The 22403-nt window shown below is 39.8% G+C and overlaps 1 protein-coding gene across 1 annotated transcript in view; it reads left to right on the top strand.

Annotated features, from left to right (window-relative positions):
• rapgef4a (Rap guanine nucleotide exchange factor 4a) overlaps positions 1-21161 on the top strand; it is a 32334-nt gene extending 11173 nt beyond the window's left edge. The window contains exons 5-31 of the mRNA XM_061088160.1: positions 4665-4737; positions 7554-7618; positions 8659-8709; positions 8827-8933; positions 9880-10001; positions 10103-10286; positions 10377-10461; positions 11242-11302; positions 11424-11500; positions 11589-11735; positions 12945-13060; positions 14578-14663; positions 14984-15062; positions 15181-15331; positions 15756-15844; positions 15970-15997; positions 16089-16167; positions 16869-17015; positions 18274-18371; positions 18600-18725; positions 18882-19060; positions 19171-19261; positions 19338-19388; positions 19610-19697; positions 20128-20192; positions 20297-20351; positions 20480-21161. Of these exons, the coding sequence (XP_060944143.1) occupies positions 4665-4737; positions 7554-7618; positions 8659-8709; positions 8827-8933; positions 9880-10001; positions 10103-10286; positions 10377-10461; positions 11242-11302; positions 11424-11500; positions 11589-11735; positions 12945-13060; positions 14578-14663; positions 14984-15062; positions 15181-15331; positions 15756-15844; positions 15970-15997; positions 16089-16167; positions 16869-17015; positions 18274-18371; positions 18600-18725; positions 18882-19060; positions 19171-19261; positions 19338-19388; positions 19610-19697; positions 20128-20192; positions 20297-20351; positions 20480-20607 (2628 nt within the window). The 3' untranslated portion in view covers positions 20608-21161. The remainder of the gene's footprint in view (positions 1-4664; positions 4738-7553; positions 7619-8658; positions 8710-8826; positions 8934-9879; positions 10002-10102; positions 10287-10376; positions 10462-11241; positions 11303-11423; positions 11501-11588; positions 11736-12944; positions 13061-14577; positions 14664-14983; positions 15063-15180; positions 15332-15755; positions 15845-15969; positions 15998-16088; positions 16168-16868; positions 17016-18273; positions 18372-18599; positions 18726-18881; positions 19061-19170; positions 19262-19337; positions 19389-19609; positions 19698-20127; positions 20193-20296; positions 20352-20479) is intronic.
• The last annotated feature ends 1242 nt before the right edge of the window (positions 21162-22403 follow it).

Raw genomic sequence — 22403 nt, 5'->3', positions numbered from 1 at the left:
TTACTATTTTTTAAACTTTTTAGTTTAGTTTTTTTTGTGGAATCATGAGTGACCATTCATCAACATAAAGTCAAAGACACAAGAGAGGAGAGAATCAAACATGACTTTTTGGGCGGCTGTGGATCAGGAGGTCGAGCGGGTCGTCCCCTGACCAACAGTTTGATTAATATCAATAGAGAAAGGAACATAGCTGCATTGGATGGATGTGTGTGTGAATGGGTGAATTGCACAACTGTACTTTGTCATTATTCAACATAATCTTTCAAATCTAAAAACATCTCTTGGTTTGTCAACACATTTTCTGCAGTTAAAGAGAAGCCCCTTGTTAAAGTTATGTATCTGCCGTCTGCTAGATGATGGCTTTGAAGTCAGGTCGATATTTGTCAAGGGCCCTTTAAGCTCCTTATCGATATAATAGATGTTGTCATTTCACTTCATCGGTCTAATTCCCGAAGTGTTTGAAGCAGCTGCTCAGAGTAAATCAATTTAAAGCCTCAGATCATAATCTTGCAATGTGATGGAATCAGTTCATAAAAATTGCACAATAGATTCAGGTGACTACTTCGACGTGATCACTGTCTCGGTGTCAGATCGTGACGGATTATTTGACTCAGTAGAATAGCCCTCAAGGCCCATCTCATCCATGCTTTACACATGTATGTGTTCAGAAACCTAAGCACCACTAATACAACTGTGGATGATATGCACAGAGATGTGTGTGAGTCCCAGTGGAGCTTGTTTCTGACTCTTGTGCGTCCATTTGTCAGGAAATGCTGATCTGCTGCAGCAACTTAGTGATCCTAAAATCCCCTAGAAAGTGATTTACTGCTCCGCTGTCCCTCCACAACTGGAGATAGTGGATGATAAGGAAACCTCTGCCACTGTTATGGCTATAAATGATGGACTGTAGGGAAGTAGCTGCACAAATCTCACACAACGGATGTTTTACTGTGACATAAAGCGTTGTTATGCATATTTGAATTTGCATTTCTGGGTAACAAAGAAAGCGCGTTTGACTTTAGATGTCTTTCTCAACAAGGCTTATAAACCTAATCAGGATGTCAACAGGGTTTTTATGTATTCATTATAGGATTTCATCATTTTCCAGTACACTCACAGTATTTAGCTCTCTAGCTGTTGTGTGAACGGATTTAATGCTCTAATAATCATGTGGAGTTAAAATGATAAAGGCCAATGTGTGATTCATTCAAATGAATAGTTTCACATTTTGGGAAATTGGCTTGTTTGACTGATGCGACAATAATGTGTGAGAGTGGGAACAATGATTTCATCTAACTGTGTGCAAGTATCAGCCAGAAAGCATAAGTACCAAAGCATTGTACTATCCATTTAACTATAAAGCAATATAAAACAACTCCCAATACAATTAAGAGGAAGTAACAAGAAAGATGAATCCTAAGTGCCAGCTTTAAATCTCACTGTCACACAGTAGTAATCTCAGCCTGAGGACTGTGGGAGTTCACCTTTTGATACATCACAAAATTGCAGTGACAAAAAATAATATTGATGTTTAGCTGCAAAACAAGAAATGCAAAGTATTTCACACAGCACAATTAAAAACGAGAATATTCACAATGAAAAGCTGTATCAATATCAAAACTATCAATCTTTAAAACAACAAATGGGGTAAATAACAACAAAGGAATGTGGTAGAAACGTTGGTACAGTATCAAACTGATATGATGCAGGATGCCAATTCCGTTTTCCAAGTAACTTTCCAAAGGGAAACATTTGGCTCCAGCCTCCAAATTTAAACTTGAACACAAAAATCTCCCTAGATGTACGATTATAATCTGTAAAGTTTAGAATATTTGCTTAAAAATAACACAAACAATTGAATGAATCATCAATTACCTATTGATTTTCTGTCTGACTAATCAGTTAATTGGCTAATGGTTTCGACAAAGAGACGATATATCTAAAATAATAAGATACAAATACTCTGATACAAGCGGAGGAGTAAACCGAAGTGACAGTGAGGGGGAGGTTGTGAAACAGTCGCTTATAGAAACAGGTGTATTATTTTAAGAGTCAGAGACATCATTACTGACAAAACAGAGTATGAGTGCTTTTTACACACCTGACAATGATTCTAATCCTCCTCCAAACAGCAGCAGCAGCGTGTGCAGCGGACGCAGCTCCTCAGGGAGCACAGCTTTATTAGTTCAGACGGGATGAGTTCATTTGTTTCTGTGCAGCTCAGTTTAAGTGCTCCTCCCTAATCCTAAATCCTTCAATTGTTGACAAAGATTAGTTTAGTGAAGTGACTCTGAAAGCTTCACTGCATTGACTAACCTTGAATGATTAATTAATCTGATAATTACGTTCATAATCTGAGTATGGGGTTGACTACAGTTGTTTTGAAACCTCACTGGAACATTTCCAGCCTCGTCTTGATTGAGGGGTAAAAGCTGTGCTCCCCAGAAGAGTCTCTAAAGTGATTAACTGACCTCAGAGGGTGGAATTGAATTTAAAACCCTGGCCTCTGAGAACACATTACCATCCAGGAACAAACGGCAGGAGAGTTCTAGCTTTCACTCAGTCTCCTCTGACCAGGAGATAGGAGGCCACAGAGCCCTGGCCGGTCACTAAGTGGTCCTCTATCTGCTTCTTATTGACCGAGAACACAGCCTCTGTGGCACATAATCAGTTTTCGGTCGTCTTTGACTACAAAATAATCTCATAGGCTACAATTTACCTTTGATAAATTGTTTAAAAACTACGACTTACGAATCAGTTTGTAATACAGTAAAATGTTGTGTGATGAGGTTTTACACATGACAAAAACTAGAATGTTACTCAGGAGAGCACGTACCTCCGCCGAGCCAAACAGCCGACTTAAATTCAATCAGCCTGCACCCCATTACACACACTCATAGATATTGGTCCCTTTTTTAAAAACTATAATTCTTGAATGATCCCTTATTTGTGAAAATAACGGAAAAAACCTCTGGATCAGTTTGTGTCTCCGAAATATCTTCTTTGAGTCATGGGCCACCCATAAAAAAATTTGGATATATTGGTTAGATAGTTTTCAATTAATCCTGCTAAAAACAAACAAACCATTAAACAGCTGGAAACATTCCCTCCTCGATGGAGGTGATGAGAAGATAAAACGAAAAACAAAACACTGACTTAATGCTGCATACTTTCCATCCATCCATTCATTATTTATACCTCTTATCGGATGAGGGTGGCAGGGAAAGCTGGAGCCAATCCCAGCAGACAGGGTACACACTGGACAGGTCACCTGCGTATCACGGGGCCAACAGAGACAGACAGCCATTCACACTCAGCTTCACACCTAGAGACGAGTCTCCAATTAACCCAACAACAATCTGCATGTCTTTGTACAGAAAACCCACTCAGACACGGGGAGAACACGATAAGCGTAGACAGAAAAGCTGGGATTCAAACTTGTAAGGCGACACTGCCAACCCCTAAACCACTGTGCCACTCGCGATCAAAACTATGAGTACTGAGAATTAGAATAATCAGACATAAAAGAGGGAAAAAAATCCCTGCATTTTCTTTAAAAAAAAATCCTGTGATGTCTTAAATATCATATTATCACACAAAAACAATGTTGTTACATTTTAGCATAAGAGAACAGTGTTTAAATAAAAACAATTTTTCAGTGGTTTTGCATTTAAAGTGTTTTGTATTCACCACTAGACTCCCTTCATTACACGATATATATCTTTATGGCTCATTGGCTATGGCTGGATTTACCTCTCAGTGCAGCAGGGTCATGAACTGCAACATGACATTTATACAGGAGCCTGGGTGCGGTATGATGTTCATTGCGTAACATCTTTGATGCTGCGGGGCACAGTGATGGTATAAGACAAATACAGTTGTACTGTCATGCTCTGTTTGCTCCATGGTTCTCTGCAGCATGTACAACATAAGTGAATACACACATATCCAAAAGATCTAATCTGCACATCAGGGACATTTTCATTTAACTGGGAAGTAGAATCGAAAATGCAGAACATTTTGTCCTCAATAAATAAGCTTTTCACAATAATACTTAATAACCTAGAGTCTGGATAAATCTCTGTTTCTTCACTGAACCTGACTCACATTTGCGTGTTGGAACTGATGAGGATGAAATATCAACCATCACCCCAAACTCCCATCGACTTTTCATCTCATCCTTTCATCCTGGAGGCAAATGATGACAGGAGTTTTTTTTTTCTTTTTTCTTCTTCTTCTTGGAAGAGAATCCGAGAAATAACATGCAACAAAGACTCCCAGCTGCACGTGAACCCCGGACATTTTAGCTCAATGTTATGTCTTTGCATCTGTTAAACGTGAAAGACACATTTACATTTATGTAAATTGCTTTTCATCTTTGTCCCATTTGCTAACATGGAGAGGGCAGCATTTATGACCACCAGTGGGCAATGGAGACACTTTGGCTTCACTTTCAGGATCCACCATCCTTCGTAAATCATTATATACAGTCAATGGTTTAGGTCTCTTATTAACTGTGTGGTTTATAGTGTCCCATCAGCTTCAGCTTTGTAGCTTAACAGTCTAAATTACATGCACTAGATCTGCTGATGTGCCTAGTTACATCTGTAGACTCTTCAGTAGTTAATCACTAAATCTGAAATCGTTCTTGTTTTTTTTTACAGAAATATCATCAGTGCTTGGCTGGACTCATCGCTCCACCCTACGGTGTGATGGAGAGTGGTTGTAGTGCAATCAGTAAGTATAGCCCTGAGTGTTTTATGTTTGCTTGACATTTATTCCTAACTAGCACAGTTATCATCTTTATTTGACTAAATATAGAACAAATTGATTTGTTGACACATTTCAGTGTTTACTTTTAATGCTGTTTATTTATAATTCGAAAGTCATACAATGTCTAATTATTTTTTATGCCAAAAGAATAGAAGTAGATTTTTTAAAATGTTGTTACGTGACAGATCAGGCTACAGAAATGTAGTTTAAGGTTTAAATGCACTTATTCTTGCGTGTAGGACTTTATGAAGATGAAAACCAACGTTTCCAGTGGATGACTACATTCTGACTGTCTAACTCAATTACTGTCCGACCCTCCTTTTTTTTTTATCGTGTCACATTGTGATAAAGGCTGATGCTTTTATTTTATTTTCTGTTGCAATTTAACTCGATACTGACTCATCTTTGCTCAAACAGAGCACTTAACGTGCTTCAAAGTCATGAACCATAAAAATGATGAGCAGCAGGGAGCAGTGAGGGGAGTCTGATGGTTTAACTGGCAGTGTTTAATTAGTTATAGGGAAGGATCATAAACAACAGACAATTATTATATGTTCCAAACAATGATAGCTTTTAAAAAAATCAGATTCGAATTCCTTCTCATCATAAACAAATCATTTAATTAGCGTTTATAGAAGCGTTCAAAAGTAGATTTGTCTGTATCAGTATTCATCACTGTGTTAAGCTCTGGAGCGATACTGTGACTGCAGAGCAACCTACAGTGCACGGGACGTACAGTATGAACTCTATGCATGAATTCACCCTGACGGAAATCAAGCAGCTGGAGGCCGATGCACTTCCCTGTACAGTGCATCCACAGCAGCTGAGTCAAATGAATAACTCACAGAAACACAAGGCTCTTACGGCACCGCTGTGTTAACAGGTGGATGCTTTTAAAGTCAGCATTGTTTTACTCACTGTGTTCACGCAGTCAGCACGACTGCACCTGAGCACAAAGCATGAACACAATCGTTGGTCAAGTCAAGTGTCCAACTGCATCACTCATCTTTCAGCTTTGAAATGTTCAGAGTGAAAGAACTTCTTTTCCCCAGGATATATAAAAACTTTTCATTTTGTGAGTCTAATGTTGGGTTCTGCTCTCACATGCATTAAACATGCTGCATCTCAACTGATGTGATTGAACTGATGTGACACTTCCATGAACGGCATAATGTCACATGCACCAGCATGACAGCTTCACAAATGTAATGATGGACAGCTGTGTTAACTTCTCAGTGCAGCGACAAAACAAACACACATTCTAACACGGATCTGCAGCAAATGAATACATATACACACATATGTTTAAAAAACTGTGAATAATATGGAGCAACCGCTCTGTTCACACCGGCACAGATCTGATATTTTACAGCTTTTCTAAGAAAATTTTCCTTGAAGGACATTGGTTTTTCCCAGAAGTCACATGTGGTTTAAATACAAACACATGTTATGCAACGTGATGGTGAAATATAGAACCAGAGCTTTGTCCACAGAGCTGAAGCTGATACAGATACTTTGTTCCTGGACATGTAGCCTCAAGTCCACACATCCAGGCGTGTGCCACTTTCTCCACTGATTCTGTGTCTGTGGTATCAGCAGGCACTGCTAAGAATAGCTAGTTTTTTCCCCTCTCCCTGCAGATACAGTTGTGACTGAGCAACCTTGACTGAATATACTATGCTATTTGTCCTGGAGGGAGGAGATCAGCATAGTGCAGCTGGCTTAGGGCTCCGAATACTGAGAAGTCACCACACCCCTCTGACAAACGCTCTGCTCCTCTGTCACATAAAGTATAAACACTAACAAAACTATTTCTCTACTGGTTGGTAATATTGAATCAACCCCATAGTAAGCAATAGAGTCTAATATACATTTTAATTAATGATAACAGTTCAGAACACATTTGTAACTAGTTTCTAGTTTTCACCTATAGCAATGCACATGGAAACCCAGATTATTTATTATTCTGAGAGAATAACTGAAAATGTATTTACTGAGGAGGCAGACATGAGAAGAAAAGTGGATAAATACACATAAATTACTGATAAAGTTGTTGTTGGAGAAGCAGAAGTAAAAAAAAAAAACACTAGTGGACTGTGGGCTCACATGATGACCTCCAAACCACAGAAATAATATCTTCAAACAGTGGATCTATACATGAACCCGATTGCTTCAACCAGAAATGTCGGAAGATGGCACCATTAACAAGCACAATATAAATATCATTAAATATTTTGATGCCCTTCAATGACACTGACCAGGATATACAATACTAGTTGTTTTAATGTTAAAGTTTGATGTAATGTTGAGAGCCTACTGAATGTTATTTGACACAGCAAACCTGTGAGGCAGCTACAGCGATGAAAAATGGAGATAACTTCAGTTGGCATATCATAAGGATGACAGATTCAGAATTTTGCTCAAGCTTCAAACATGGACATGCAAATCACATGTTTTTGGCCATAGCAATGTCCCCCAGCTTTAATACTGTGGTGAGGAATTTATGTGCATATTTAATGTTTCGATTAAGTGACTCAAATGTGAACATAACATCTTGTTTGCTTGGAAGAAAACTTTACTTGTTGGTATGAGCTGATGGAGCTGAGTGAAGCACAGGACCCTGCAGGGGATCTGATAAACACTTTATGGGGGTTACATAGAGGAGGATTGAGCAAAAATGGGACAAGCTCAAGGTCTTAACTCACTTTTCATTGATCCTTGTGTTCTTCCTCTATTTACTTTACAGTGTATGTAATATATGCTCTGTTCTTCTCTTACAGGGATGCCGGACAAAGAGAACATCAGCAACAACTCATTTGTTCCAGTTTCCAAACACCAGAGCAAGGTAATTTATTTGACACCGTGCAAACTAACACATATGAATTATTTAGTATAACACTAACTGTAATGGGGCATGTAATGAAAGACAGAGAAGGGCGGGGGGGGGACAGAGCTGTTGTCGCGGCCTTGTTCCAGTCTTGCAGAGTGCCATTGGAAATTTTGACAGCCTCAGCTACGGCTTATATTTTGGGTTGGAAATCAGCGAGGAATGTGAAGTTTGTTTAAAGGCTAAATATAAATAAGTTGACTGGTCTCCATCCTGTACGGTTCCTGTCCCACCTTTCTCCTGTTGTCGTTTCCTGGCCACTGGGACGATAACGTGGCATCCCAGTAGATATATGGTGCCCTGTGCTTTGTTCCTATACACAAGGAACAACCCAGCGACAAGATTTTGCAGTTATATAAAAAGTGGATTCCATTTTTCTCTTATGTAACAAACAAAACACTGCTTTAACGTACAGTATATAAATAATAAGTATAAAAGCTGAGTGGACTAATTCTCTTGTTAATAAAAGATGAGCTTTAAAGCCGTCACGTAAATGCCTGAGTTAACGCTGCTCTCTGGAGCGTGGACGATGCACTTTAAATGTCACAACCCCGCAGCCCACCCCCACCAATGGTCCCAGTGGAGAGAGAGAAACACTTACAACACAATATCTATGTCCCATTTGAGCAATTGAAGGCATCCGTGTGGGAACACACTATTATTTTAACTCAGAAGCAATATAGAAAGCCATAAGTTCAATTAAAATTGACAGCTAACAAACACATAATGTCGACTGTGAGTCCAGCGGTCTGCCCGCGAGAGGAAAATCAACCGTTATTTAACTAGACTGGTTTGACTTGTTGTTGCTGTTGTTGTTCTGGTGCCTGTTATGCTAATTACTGGACTGTTGTGTTCCGCGAAAACAAACCTTTAATTTCACCCCCGTTTTTCTGTAACGTTTAATTTTCTGCCACCGGAGGAGCCTCACCTCCCTTCTCATCCATGATGTCTTTTCTTTTCAGTTCCACTTATTTTTTTGTTTCATTTTTATTTTGCAGAAGTCATTCATTGAAAGCCCAGCCAAACCCAATCCTAAATGCATTTCTCAGGTAGTAAACTCACCTTCTGTAATGTGGGGCTCAGCTATCACCTGTTACTCAGTTGAACTCTATTGTGCTGTGATTTGACTTTTGTCTTTGATTTGACTTTAATTATATTACTTATAGGTTCCATCAGAGAAGATCTTGCGGGCTGGGACGATTCTCCGTAACGTCATCCTCTCCAGGGCGCCGCACATGATTAGAGACAGGAAGTACCACCTGAAAACATATAGGTTAGTTGACATTTTTAAAGATCTTATCAAGAAATAGTTTGTCAGTAAACTAGCATTAGCTTGAAAACAAATTAAAGATACTAACACCATAAAATAGGTAACACGTTAAAAGACAAAGGAGATCATTTATTATCATCCTCACATTAACTTCATGTGCCAGTTCTGTATTTTCAGATTGTTGTGCTGCCCCCAAGTGGCAAAAAATCAATTAACGTGTAAAGGATCTGTGTGGGTGCAAACCGTAGACTGTGTATAAAGATGGACCGGACTGCTGCCCAATAGTGAAGCCAAAGCATCTTGATCGCCCTCTGGTGGCTGGCTGCAGTTTCCATCATAAATCTCCACCTCCTCCTTGCTAGCATATGGGACATTGACCAAACTAAAGATTACACGTCAATTAAGTTTTTCTCAGAGATGGTTTCTGTCATTTTCGTTAGTTCTTATCACACTGACATTTGCTCAAAAGGGTGAAGCGTCATGATTGACAGTTGACTCGCAATTGGTCCTGTGTGTGTATTGGTGGGACCTCGATGCCGTGGCTCCCTCCCACGATCGTTTCTGAGCCGACTCCAGATGCACAAGATAGCAGGGCTCGTATCTGGGATATTTTGGCTTCATATCTGGATTGTGGGAGGAAGTGGAGACATGACGTCCATCTTTATCTACAGTGTATGGTGGAAAATGACAAACTTATATGCCTTTGTTGCATTCTATGGGTTCTGTGGAAAATGTGTAACTTTATCATAAGCAGGCTTATGTCGGTTACTTGAGAATATGTCACATTGTAATTTCTTGTCATTTATTGGGATCGAGACTGAACACATTTTTATACAACAGATAGACAAAGGTATTCAATGATAGATAATTAACTAATATTACACAATAGGCATGTTACATAATTTCTCGGCCTTATGTCAAATCTAATATTGACTTGTGTCTTTGCCAGGCAGTGCTGTGTGGGGACAGAGTTGGTGGACTGGCAGATGCAGCAGAGCTCGTGCGTCCACTCTCGTGTCCAGGCTGTGGGCATGTGGCAGGTGCTGCTGGAAGAAGGTGTTCTCAACCACGGTGAGACTCTGCGTGACGGCTATGTCTGCACACATGTGAGTGAGCAACAGAGATTTAAAATGTAGGCCCTGTGCTGTCTGTGTTGTGTTGTGTTGACGCAGTGGACCAGGAGCTGATCTTCCAGGACAAGTACCTCTTCTACCGCTTCCTGGACGATGAACAGGAGGACGCCCCCCTGCCCAGCGATGAGGAGAGGCAGGAGAGCCAGGAGGAGCTGCAGGACACCCTGCTCCTCCTCTCGCAGATCGGACCTGACGCCCACATGAGGATGATTCTGAGGAAACAGTATGGCTTTAAATATCTGAAGTGATATTTAATGAAGTGCAACAGTGGGGCACCGTTATAGTTTTCCTTTATGCGATTCCTGTTTTACAGTCCATCTGAAAGAACAGCAGATGATTTGGAGATCATTTATGAGGAGCTGCTCCATATAAAGGCCTTGTCTCATCTATCCACCACTGTGAGTAGAAATTCTCCATCAGTGAGTTTGTCAGTTTCAATTGTTTCTCTCTCCTGTCGCGATAAAAAAAACACGCTCAAAAATTTTGAATCAGAGCAGGGACAGTGAGAGAAAAGATGCAAAGATGCAAACACACGCCCGTATGTATCTCATTTCAGTCTACTTACAGCAGTGGTGGATCTAGGATTTTCTTGATCAGGGGGCATAAAGGGGCCACAACTCATACAAAGGGGCCAATTGTAGGTCCAATTTCAATTCCTGATTTAGAGATTTAAGTTCATTCCTTTTTTATTTTTAGCTCTATAGCTTCTAGCAAAACCACACATCAGTATATATATTATGAAAATCGTTCCTTGTTCAAGCACATTGTGTATTTCAAAAAAGATGAGACAATTCTTAACAGATTTTACTATTTAGTGTTAATATTGATAGTAAATGACTAGTTTATGTATAAAAATCAGATTTCAGTTGGGGCCAGTGCCCCCCTGGTCCCACCCACAGATCCTCCCCTGACTAAATGATGTTTGGATATATGTTCTACAGGTAATATTAATAGTTTGTGCTGCTATTGAGATTCATGGACACTGTAAAACACTTAATGTGAGAACATCTGTAAACTGCATATTCGTTTTATGGATAATAACTCATATTGAGGTTTTACCCCAGTGAGGGATTTGACTTGCAGGAAAGTAGAGTCATATTTTTGGCTGCTCCCTGTGGCAGCGCTAAGTAAAAGGAAAGTGTTTTAAAATTGATCTCCCTCATTATAATTCTGCACAGGTGAAAAAAGAGCTGGCAGGAGTGCTGATCTTCGAGCCTCATGCAAAATCAGGAACAGTGTGTGAGTGTTTTGATAAAACTGACGTGATTGATGTATTCATAACTGTATTACATAACTACAACAAATCCCAGATTAGACACTGTCAGTCTTTTTCTCTGACATGATTTGTTCTCTCTCCCAGTGTTCAATCAAGGGGAGGAGGGCACGTCATGGTACATTATTCTGAAGGGCTCAGTCAATGTCGTCATATATGGAAAAGTAGGTATTTTGTTCAAATCGGATAAAAATGTGAAAAGCGTGAAGGTGCTGATGTGTGATCGGGGGGGGGGGGTGCTGTGCTCCTCAGGGGGTCGTCTGCACGCTTCATGAGGGGGACGACTTTGGGAAGCTGGCTCTAGTCAACGACTCCCCCCGGGCTGCGTCCATTGTCTTGCGAGAGGACAACTGTCACTTCCTGAGAGTAGACAAGGAGGACTTCAACCGGATTTTGAGGGTGAGTTTCTGTGTCTATTATGTTATTACAGCAACTGTATAAAAAAACACACTAATGCCCCCTGTTGGCGAAGACTCAGCAGAGCAGCTATAAGTGCATCCTCAGAGAAAGAGAGAGCGCACAGCAGCCCACTGCATCCATTAGCTCACGCTGTTAAATGTGAAATATGGTGACTCATGTAACTCCAAGCTAGAGATAACTCACTGATATGGGGTTTAATCCGCTGTAGGGTCAAAACTTGTTATGTGACAAACTTCCTTCCGGGAACTCCAGAAATAAATGCTGAGTTTGAGATGGAGCAGCTTTGCTTCTTACAGTTTAACATAGCAAAGGACAGAGACATCATATCCTGTACGATGCCCCAGCAGGTCAGGTTGTAAAGAAACCGAACACCGAATAAGAAGCTATTATGAGTTGAATAAAATAATCAAATCAAATAAAGAAAAATTTGACATTCTAATAGTTTGTTCACTTCTTTGTATCACCATTTTCAAAACCCGCAATGTAACTTTAAAGGGATAACTTTCTAAAAGTTGTGATGAATATATTTCAACTATTAATTAGAGCTATATCATATTTAGACTCAAGTAAAATAATCTAAACATTCATTGTACATTGTAAACATTCAACATGTCACCAAAATTTGGCCTGACATTGTTTGCATAGTGGTTTCTATGGAAACATTAGGATCTCCATCTCCAGTTCATTATGAGAAAGGCTTAGGTTTATTCATCCCTAGTTTAAAAAATGTTACATTTCTTATGAGGTAACAAGAACCATATCATACTAGAAACAAAACATCCAATTAGTGGTTGATTTAAACTAAACAGACTTGAATTGCAGTTGTTTCCTTATTATATGTTTCTCAGTTTGTAACAAGACTCAAAACAATGCAGTCCATTACAGTGTGAGGAGCTTTGTGTAAACCTGAGGTCAGTGTGGTTGTGTGTTGACTCTGCACTTGATAAACCATCTCCTCCACTCTGCTCTGTGGCCGGGGCCTGGTGTTAATGACACTGTCTCTGCAGCACGGACCATTACGACTGGTTCTGGTTCACAGAGCAGAGTCAAATCTCACTGCAAGTACCAGACGATTGTGCTTATGCACAGGGTCATACAGAACTGACAAAAACAACCTTCAGTGTATTCCACATAATCATGGGTCTTTACATTAAAATGCTTAATGTATTTCAATTATTGTGTGTGAAGGATGTGGAGGCCAACACGGTGCGTCTGAAGGAGCACGGTCAGGATGTCCTGGTGTTGGAGAAGAGTCTCAGCAGCAGTCGAAGCTCCGTCCATGGAGCCTCCTCCTCCCATTACAAGTAAATGTACCCTCCACTGCACCCTCCACACATTACTGAAGAAACAGCGCCCTCTGCAGCCACACATGGTGACTCATTCTGTTGGGATAAACTGGTTTTCATGTAGAGAACAAACAAACCCTATCAACTCCTCATGATTCCTGGCTTCATAAACCAGAAGAGCTGCCGCTCCAACAAATGCACCAAACTCTGTTTAGAATTTTGGGAATTTAAATTTAAGTTTCTTCGCTGAATATTGGAGATAACCACAGATTTTTAATGAGTATTTTTGACTGATCTACAGTTCAGCTTTACTCTTGAACTTTCTGACCATTAAAGCTATGATCATCAGTCAGTTCTACACTTCTAACAGGAGATTTTACCCATTCCCCCAAGTTACAAAGAGCAAGAACAGACGTGTGGGAATGAAAGGGCAAACATTCTCCTGATTCCAAGTCATTGAACCATCAATCTTTTGAAGCTGCTATTTAAGGTTTAAAAAAAGTTGCATACTTTAACAACTTCAACAACTGTTCTGAGTCAGAAATCAAGTGAACTGCAGGTACTACTACTGTACTACTGGAGATCTCAGGCTGGCCACCTCAGTACCCTTTGAGTATCTTCTTAAGACTCACTTATTTCCTGTGTCTTCTTTTTAACTGTCGGTGTTTGTCCTTCATTTTAAATGATCTTATCTTGCTAATTAAGTTAAAAGTGAAAAGTTTTATTGTAAAGCACTTTGTAAGGTGCTATATAAATAAATGTTATCTTTATTACTATTATTATTAGGATTTTCCAATTACAACTAGTTCTGTAATTCATAGCAAACTTTATTCAGATTAGAAAATGCATTTCTGGATGGTTGGTTTTAGTCTTCTTGTTAGATTTTTGGACACTGAGAAAAAAATTGAAATATCACCCAACCTTCTCCTTGAAAATGCTGTAATTTCCTGGAGAATATTGAATTATAACTGTCAAAGGAAAATGCCCCCTGACCACACAGGCTGCACAAGCACATCCTATGCACTGCAGGCGACAAGTGTTTTCTCGTTATATGACTGCACCCCAGTCGCAGTCATATAACGAGACACATTAATGGTAATGACGAACTAAAGCTCTTATGGGTAAGAAAAGGACCTGGCACGACCGACTCATTCCGGGTCGCCCTCTAATCAGCGGCTCTCCTCACACATGAGAGTCCACGCTTTCCCCCTTGAGTGGGGGGAGACACAGAGTTGCTTGTGTGTCTGCCATCATGTAATATTGTCGCTGGATTGTTTTCATTCTCGAAGCGAAGATCCTCATGTATATATATATTTTTTTCTTTTGGGCCTTCACTGATAGTACTTACCCCAGACTCCTCTTAATCTGTGGCCGAGAACTCAGTGATTGTAAATAGGATTGTTAGCAAATGAAGCAATCACACACATACGCAAGTTCAAGCATAACACAAATGGGATTGAGGGCCGCAGTTGTGTCATTAAGCCTCGAGAGCCAGTGTTTCTTGATTAGTGAAGGGTGGGTTCTTCTCTGTCCAGATACAGGGTGATGTCGGGGACACCGGAGAAGATTTTGGAGCACCTCCTTGAAATGATGCGATTGGATTCCCAGTTCACGGAGTCAGGTAAAACAGCTCAGCATGTAACGTTCACTGTGGCAGATTAGAGCCCTTTAAATATATAATCTGTCACAATGATGATCATTTACCATGAGGGGTTTTCTTCCATGCAGCATGTTCATTCTCTGCTTCGTCCTCCGCCCGCTCTGCACTGACCCGCTTGTTCTCATCTATAATTAGCCACACATCACAGAGCTGATCTAATTACTCTCGCTTGTGTGGATACATATGGTTTTCCTTTGCCTGTCGGAGGTGACAGGGACGGTTTGATCTGCTCTTACATCGCAGGTGTTTGACGTGAGCTCCTTTGTTTTTTTCTGTCACAGATTCAGCCCTGGACGACTTTGCTCTCATGCACTGCGTCTTCATTCCAAACAGCCAACTGTGTCCCGTGTTGATAGCCCAATATCCTTTGCTACATAAATGTGCTTTCCTGGTGCTGATGAACTGACACGAGAACGAGAAAATAAACGTGTTGCTCTGCTGTATAGTTACATGGTTTTGATCTTTGACTGCGGTGCACCTACCATGCCCAGGCCCTGCAGGGATCTGAGCAGGAGAAGCTGGATTACACACTGAACAACAAGCGCAGGGTGATTCGCCTGGTGATGCAGTGGGCGGCTGTACATGGAGGTCAGCTGCCGGAGGAGGACCTGTCAGTGGCCTTCCTACAGGTCAGCCACTAGATATGAATACTGATTTAACCACTGAACACAATACAAATCCATGGGAATACACTTTGAGTATCAATGTAAAGTAAACAAATGCTTCTTTGAAATTTAAATTTTGTTTTAGACAACAGCACGTACAATAACAAAAGTTAGAACTCAGAACATAGTAATTCTGTGATTTTGCTGCAGAAAGTGTAATCGGATATTACTCGTGTAAAATACTATACTATTAAAAATATATATATATATATTATGAGCTACAGGTTTCACTTGTAGAGATGTGCTTCCTACTGCTTTGGTTTGAAGACATAGAATAAGAGTTTCTGTTATTAAATGTTTACAACATTATGTGATGTATGCACAGTTGTTGCCGTTGTTAATCTAATCTATACTTTCTATGAAGTGCACTTTCATGTTTGTTTTGCAGGAGTTCTTGGTGGCTGTGTCTGAGGATGCCAAAGGGATTCCAGCCCTCAGAGATCAGCTCACACAGCTGGAGAGAATGGTAAAGCACAAGTAAGTTAGTGTCTCAGTGGGAAAGACTTTGGTGAAATAAAGCTCTGTCATTCAAAAGTACTTATATTCATAATATAGACAAGTCGCTTTAACGGTTTGACTTTGGCTCTTTTTCCATGTTGTAGCACTGAAGCCAGAGTCTCGCAGAAAAAGGTGAAACTGACTTTTTCATTTTTCAAATTAAAGGTCTAATTGGTTATATTGTGACGACTTGTTGACCTAAGTGTGTTGAATTATGTCACAGCACAAAGTCCTCCTGCGACACTTCGGCATGGGCAACGAGAAGCTTCAGAAGCGTCAGCCAATTAAGAGTCATGATGAAAGTGAGTAAAGAATGCGTCTCCACACACAGACTGTTCAGGCCTTTTCTATTATATAACATTGTCTTTACCTCAGTTGGTCTTTATCACGACACCTTTGATGGAGTGGGGGGTGCTTTTGTTCATTTTGAAGCAGCAGCAGCAAAATGACGATGGACGTTTTCAGCTCAAAGTGAACATCCTCGACTTTCTCTCTGATTTAATCTTTGCTTTTCCATTGGTCCTTCTAACCAAATCTAAATTAATTAATATCTGATACTTGAAACACAGTTGATTAATCTATTTAAAAATTGGACCTTGAAACGACTGCCACATTATAGTACCAAGTCAAGGGTTTGGGCAGAAAGGATTTTCTTGTTTGATGTGGATTTTCTTGATGAATAACGAGTCGCTGTTGTCTTTACCAGCTTTTATGGAGATTTCTGTTTGCATAACCTGAGCTAAAGACAGTTTTTGTTGTAGGAAGTGATTTCTAACCTTTTTTCTATATTATACCTTCACAGAAGCAAAGGGTATTGTTTGATTTAGAGAACTAAAGCAAGGATTTGACAAGAAAAGTAAAGATTAGAGAAAATTCTGAAAGATAATCACATTTCATGATGCCTCAGATTTATTTTGTGATTGCCAGGTTGTCAAATATCTGAATATTAATCCGAAAAGCATTTATTTTACTGCTTCTTATTTGCTCTGATTCATTTTTCCAGTTCTGTTCAAAGTCTACTGCTGCGATCATACCTACATCACAATCCGGGTCCCTGTCGCCACCTCAGTCAGGGAGGTCATCGGTGCTGTGGCCGACAAGCTGGGGTCAGCGGAGGACCTGCTCCTGGTCAACCTCAGTTCGGCAGGAGGTGAGAACAGCGGCAGCTACGTGTTAACCAAGTCGACATGATGGGCGAGCCGCAGCGAGCATGGTGTTGTAATATTAATAAATCCCGCGGCTGATTTAATAGGAAACAAGGTGCGTTTTGCACCGAGTTTGCTGATTGTGACAGGAGGTGCCAAAAAATATGCCCTTTAAAGCAGCTCGAGAGAAAAAAACTACCTGAGCTCAGTTTTTCTCCTGACATTTAGCACGAGGCTGTTTCTCTGCTGGCTGCTCCTCACTGCAGTCATGTTCCTTTGTCTCTGCCAGGGATGTCGAATGCAGCTCCTACTTGTCCACACTTGACTCGTGCTCTCTGCAAGTCAAAACGAAAACACAGCAGGGGCAAGGAAATGAAATGGTTTAAATATCTTTCACATGAGAAAACATTTCCATAGAAGAGTTCTTAAAGGCCCGATGTTGCAATGTTATAATTGAATGGAACATGGAGTTGCAGGGTGCACCATATGCTGTCGACTCATTAGCAGGACGCTGCCATGAAACTGTGAAACTGAGGCTTTTTAATCAATTGAGCCACTTTGTGCCAGAAAAAAAACGCCAAGGAGAAGTCTGGCACCACCAAAGTCAGTCGTCTTCACTTGGAAGCATTACTGTTTGGAGAAAAATATCATGGTGATCCATGAGATAGTTGTTGAGATCATAGGTGCTGCTCCACTGGGTGCTCTGAACAGTTGTCTGCCGGACCCTGAAATATAAAACTATAAAATAACAACCCAAACAGCTACCAAATATAACAAAATGCAGTAGCTCTCACTAACGTTGTCATTACTCGTGCATAATAGTAGATTGGCTCGTCCTGAGCCACACTGTGATTGGTGGTTATGGTCTAAAGCAGGTGATATACATCAAAATAACCAATCACACGCGCTCAGTCCCACCAGTTGATCCAATTTAGCAAAAACTGGGATGTTTGATCATCATTATAAATTTAGCCTGGACTGTATGCTGGTAAACATTGGGGCTTGATCCCAAGAGCACCCAGAGAATGGAGCCTATGGTGAAGATATTTTATTCTGGGCAAAGGTGTTTGACCGACCATCCCACAGCCGTGAGTCAGAGAATTCTCAGTTTATCAATTTAATATTTCGTGGCATTTATTCTCTTTTGTTTTCTTGGACTTTAATGATACATTGAAATGAAATTCAAGCAACATTACCAATAAAAAAACACTTAAAAGTTTGAATCTGTTCGTAACCTTTGTGTTTCATGTTTTCATGTGACAGAGAAAGTGATCTTCAAGCCCAACGATGTGTCAGTCTTCTCCACTCTCAGTGTAAATGGACGTCTGTTTGCCTGCAGACGGGACCAGTTGGATTCTTTAGTGAGTTAACGCCTCTTTTTCAGATTCTAGAAATGTGTTAATTCTTGAATTGAATTGTAATGTTTATTCTTTCGAGCAGCCAAAGTTGTCTTGTGTCATTTTGTCGCAACATTTCCATCACCATACGTTTCAGATTATATATATTTCTGATTTTGTTAAATCATTTGAATTTTAAAAACAGAAATTACTTGATAATCTATTATAAGATGGTGTTTTCCCCTTTTTCAGACCCCTTTACCTGAGCAGGACGGCCCATCGACAGGGTCACAGTCCGGCTTTGAGTTGATGAGCTCTAAGGATGTGGCTTATCATGTGACCTCGTATGACTGGGAGCTCTTCCACTGTGTGCATGAGGTATAACGGAGAGACCACGTACCTTTAGAGCAACTGATTCATTGCATTGTGTCTCCAACGAGGTTGACAGCATTGTAGACCTGTTTTATTTAGTTAATCTGCTTTTTTTATTCATCAGAAGAATAACAGAAGAAAATAATTGTGTGAATCTCACAGCTCGAGCTCCTCTTCCACACCTTCGGGAGACAAAATGTGAAGAAAACCACCGTGAACCTGGATCTGTTCCTGAGGAGGTTTAATGAGATTCAGTTCTGGGTGATCTCAGAGATGTGTCTGTGTTCTCAGCTCAGTAAGCGCGTTCAGCTTCTCAAGAAGTTCATCAAGATCGCTGCACAGTGAGTTAACCTTGTGTCCCTGTTTAATATTTAACTATATTTCATTAATGTTGAATGCAGTTTATGCTTATTCGCTTTCCTTTGTTATCTTTCCATGTTTCCTGTCAAAGCTGTAAGGAGTACAGGAACCTGAACGCCTTCTTTGCCGTCATTATGGGCCTGAGTAACCCTGCAGTGAGCCGGCTCAGTCAGACCTGGGAGGTGGGTGTTCAGATTTGTGTTTGTGTCTCTTCAAAATGACTACAATCTTAACATCTGCTGTCGTATGTGTTCACAGAAACTTCCCAACAAATTCAAGAAGTTTTATTGTGAATTTGAAAATTTGATGGTAAGCGAAAAATAACTTATTAAAGAAATTTTCTTTTACTTCAAAGTGTGTTGATCTTCTTGTTTTTGTTAGAGCAAACACTGAATAAAAAAATCATGAGGATTATTGCATTGTCAGCTGCTCACTGTGGGTTTATAGCAGTGTCACCCTTGGCCACATCTGTGATCGATCATTTTATCGCAGCGACGGCAGATCTCACAACAGTGTGACTGTTTCCACAGGACCCGTCCAGGAACCACCGGGCATACCGACTGACAGTCGCCAAGCTGGAGCCTCCCATCATTCCCTTCATGCCACTGCTGATCAAAGGTTAGAGCCGTTTATTATATGACTGTTTATTGTAACATCAGTTTGACCAGTGCATCACAATTATTTTTGTTGTGTTTATGCTACATTGACAGTTTTATTCAATAGGTGATTTGTTAAGTCGTAAAGCGTGTGGGCAAAATAATTCAACAATACATGGGACATTTATGACCAAACTTGGTGTGAACATTTCCTGGGTGTGTTTCTCAGTATGATTAACTTTTAGAGCTGATAAGTAAAGGGTTGGGATGTGGAGCACGACAAATCCTGCATGAAAGAACTGTATGCTTGTTGGATAAATTCACGCATTTGAAGCTATGAACCAAGTTTATGCTGAATCCTGCCTGGAAGAAAATAAAGTCTGTATGGATAGTTTTATTTTTTCCATCTTGGCTCTTACTTGATCACTTACTGCTTTTATTATCTTTTCCAGACATGACCTTTACTCACGAGGGCAACAGGACTTTTATTGACAATTTGGTCAATTTTGAAAAAATGGTGAGACTCTAGAGGTGCAGCGTATTGATAAAACGGTGAAAGTCTTTTATCTTGTAATTTATCAGTTAATTCCTGGTATGTGATTGTTGCTCTTTGTCGTTCAGCGAATGATCGCTAACACGGTCAAGATAGTGAGACACTGTAGGAGCCAGCCCTTCAGTAAGTGGAAATATTTGATAAGAAATCATTTTATACAGACTTCAAAGATCTCTATTGATTTGTAGAGAATAACGTTTATTGTCGTTCTCGTTTTTCTCCATCACTACCTGCATTTTCAATTTAATCAGGCCCAGATTCACCTTTGGCCAGCAAGACCCACCCGGAGGTTCGGACTTACGTTCGTCAGCTCAACGTGATCGACAACCAGCGGACGCTAACTCAGCTCTCCCATGAACTTGAGCCTCGCCGGTCTTGAAACCACTCAGGGACAGAGTTGTTCCACTCTCATGCTGCTTCCCTTCATGCCACCCTGGGATGAACTTACTCCAGTACAGGCAATCACCTGGAGGACGTCATGTCATATCCCATCATGAGATATCGTTTCAGACGCAGTTGCCTGACTTGCTCAGCCTTTTATTACAGTAATTTGTAATATTCTAACAACAGTGATTGTTGTCGCTGAAGTACCTCTCATATCACTGTGCTGCAGATTCCACCATTATTTCCGACAGGGACAGTCGGAAAAAAAACCTTTGGTGAATCTCATTCATCAGAAAACTGTGTAAAGTGTCAGATGTCAACATACAGTATGTGATGCTGATGTTTAAACTAGTTGCCATACTATTCCTGATATCCAGTTATTTCATAACTTTTGTATCAAACCATATTTATGTTGTAAATTGTGTATAAATATTTATTTTGACATCAGCATGCAGGGGATCATGATTTTTATCGATGTGAGCACATTTCTCGTGTCTGAATGTCTTAAAAAACTTGTGTGTTCTGCAAATATTAAATATTTTAGATGTATTTGTTTGTTGTATTGTTGTTCCTGATTTGAATTCACACATCATATATTAAATCAGTTTACAACTTGTTATACAATAAACATGGTCTTAAGAACCAGCTAATTGAAATAAACAGTTACTGAGGCAGATTTACTTTAGTTAAAAGCCCAGTTTGATTCAGGGTTTGTCCCAGGCACCCTCATGACAAAGACAAAACTGATTTTCAATTGCCATTCACGATATATTGGATTCAGCTCTTAGGGTATTAAAAAATATCTGAGAAATATAATCCTGATTATAACAACAACAGCCGATGATGAACGCTGTTCTGCGTTGTCATGATTAATTTCGAGGAGAACATGGGATGATTTTGAGTTCTTACAATACATGATGGGAAATAGTTTAAATTTCTGATCATGTTACAAATTCACTACTGTTTGGTAAAATAATTCAGTTATATGGAGTTATAAAGGGTAAAAAAAACTTTTGTGGCAATGTTTATCTACTTCACAATATTCTTATAACCTGTTTGTATTATTAAAAAGTAAGAGGTATAGTTGTATCAGACTCAGATAACTTATGTAGATAGAAGTGTTGTGTAAAATTGATAACACGTAATAATAAAAACCGAAAGTAATATTCCATAGTAAATTAAAAAAAGAAAAAGGTATCTTTCCCTTGAAGATTAGAAAACTCATTGCACTTATGGAGGCAGTCAGTATGAGTCAGTGTAATATTTACATATAGTCTTATGTCATTGCATTGTTGTTATTACTGCTGCAGTAACATGTTAGACGTTATTATAGGATGTGGTCCAGATGGAGCTCATATTATCTTCTTAATAGACTGATTTTTTTTCGTACATATTTATTTATTTGTTATTCACACTTCTCGAGTTAAGTAAATATTAACTATAACTGTCAAATAATAGGGTGCTTTAAAAATGAAAGTGGACCCATGTATCTTAAAAATACACTTCATTGAGTCCATGTATTTATTTCCTTTAAAGTACTAAATGTGAAAGTGAAAAAACACATTCAAAATGAATAAATACAATTAAATAAGAATGAAATGAAAAGTGAAGTTTGTTGAAGGTTACAAAATAAAAAGATATGTAATAGATGACACTGGGGACCTCGGTTGGTCCGCGCACCACACGTTGAACACCACCGTCCCAGGACGAGGAGAAAAACATTGGAACAAACAGGTAGGATGTGCCACTCTGCTCCAGCTGGGGGCGCTGTTGTCATCAGTATCTTGCCTT

Source organism: Limanda limanda, chromosome 16, assembly GCF_963576545.1.
Source record: "Limanda limanda chromosome 16, fLimLim1.1, whole genome shotgun sequence".
NCBI lineage: Eukaryota > Metazoa > Chordata > Actinopteri > Pleuronectiformes > Pleuronectidae > Limanda > Limanda limanda.
This window is presented reverse-complemented; position numbering and strand designations above follow the sequence as displayed.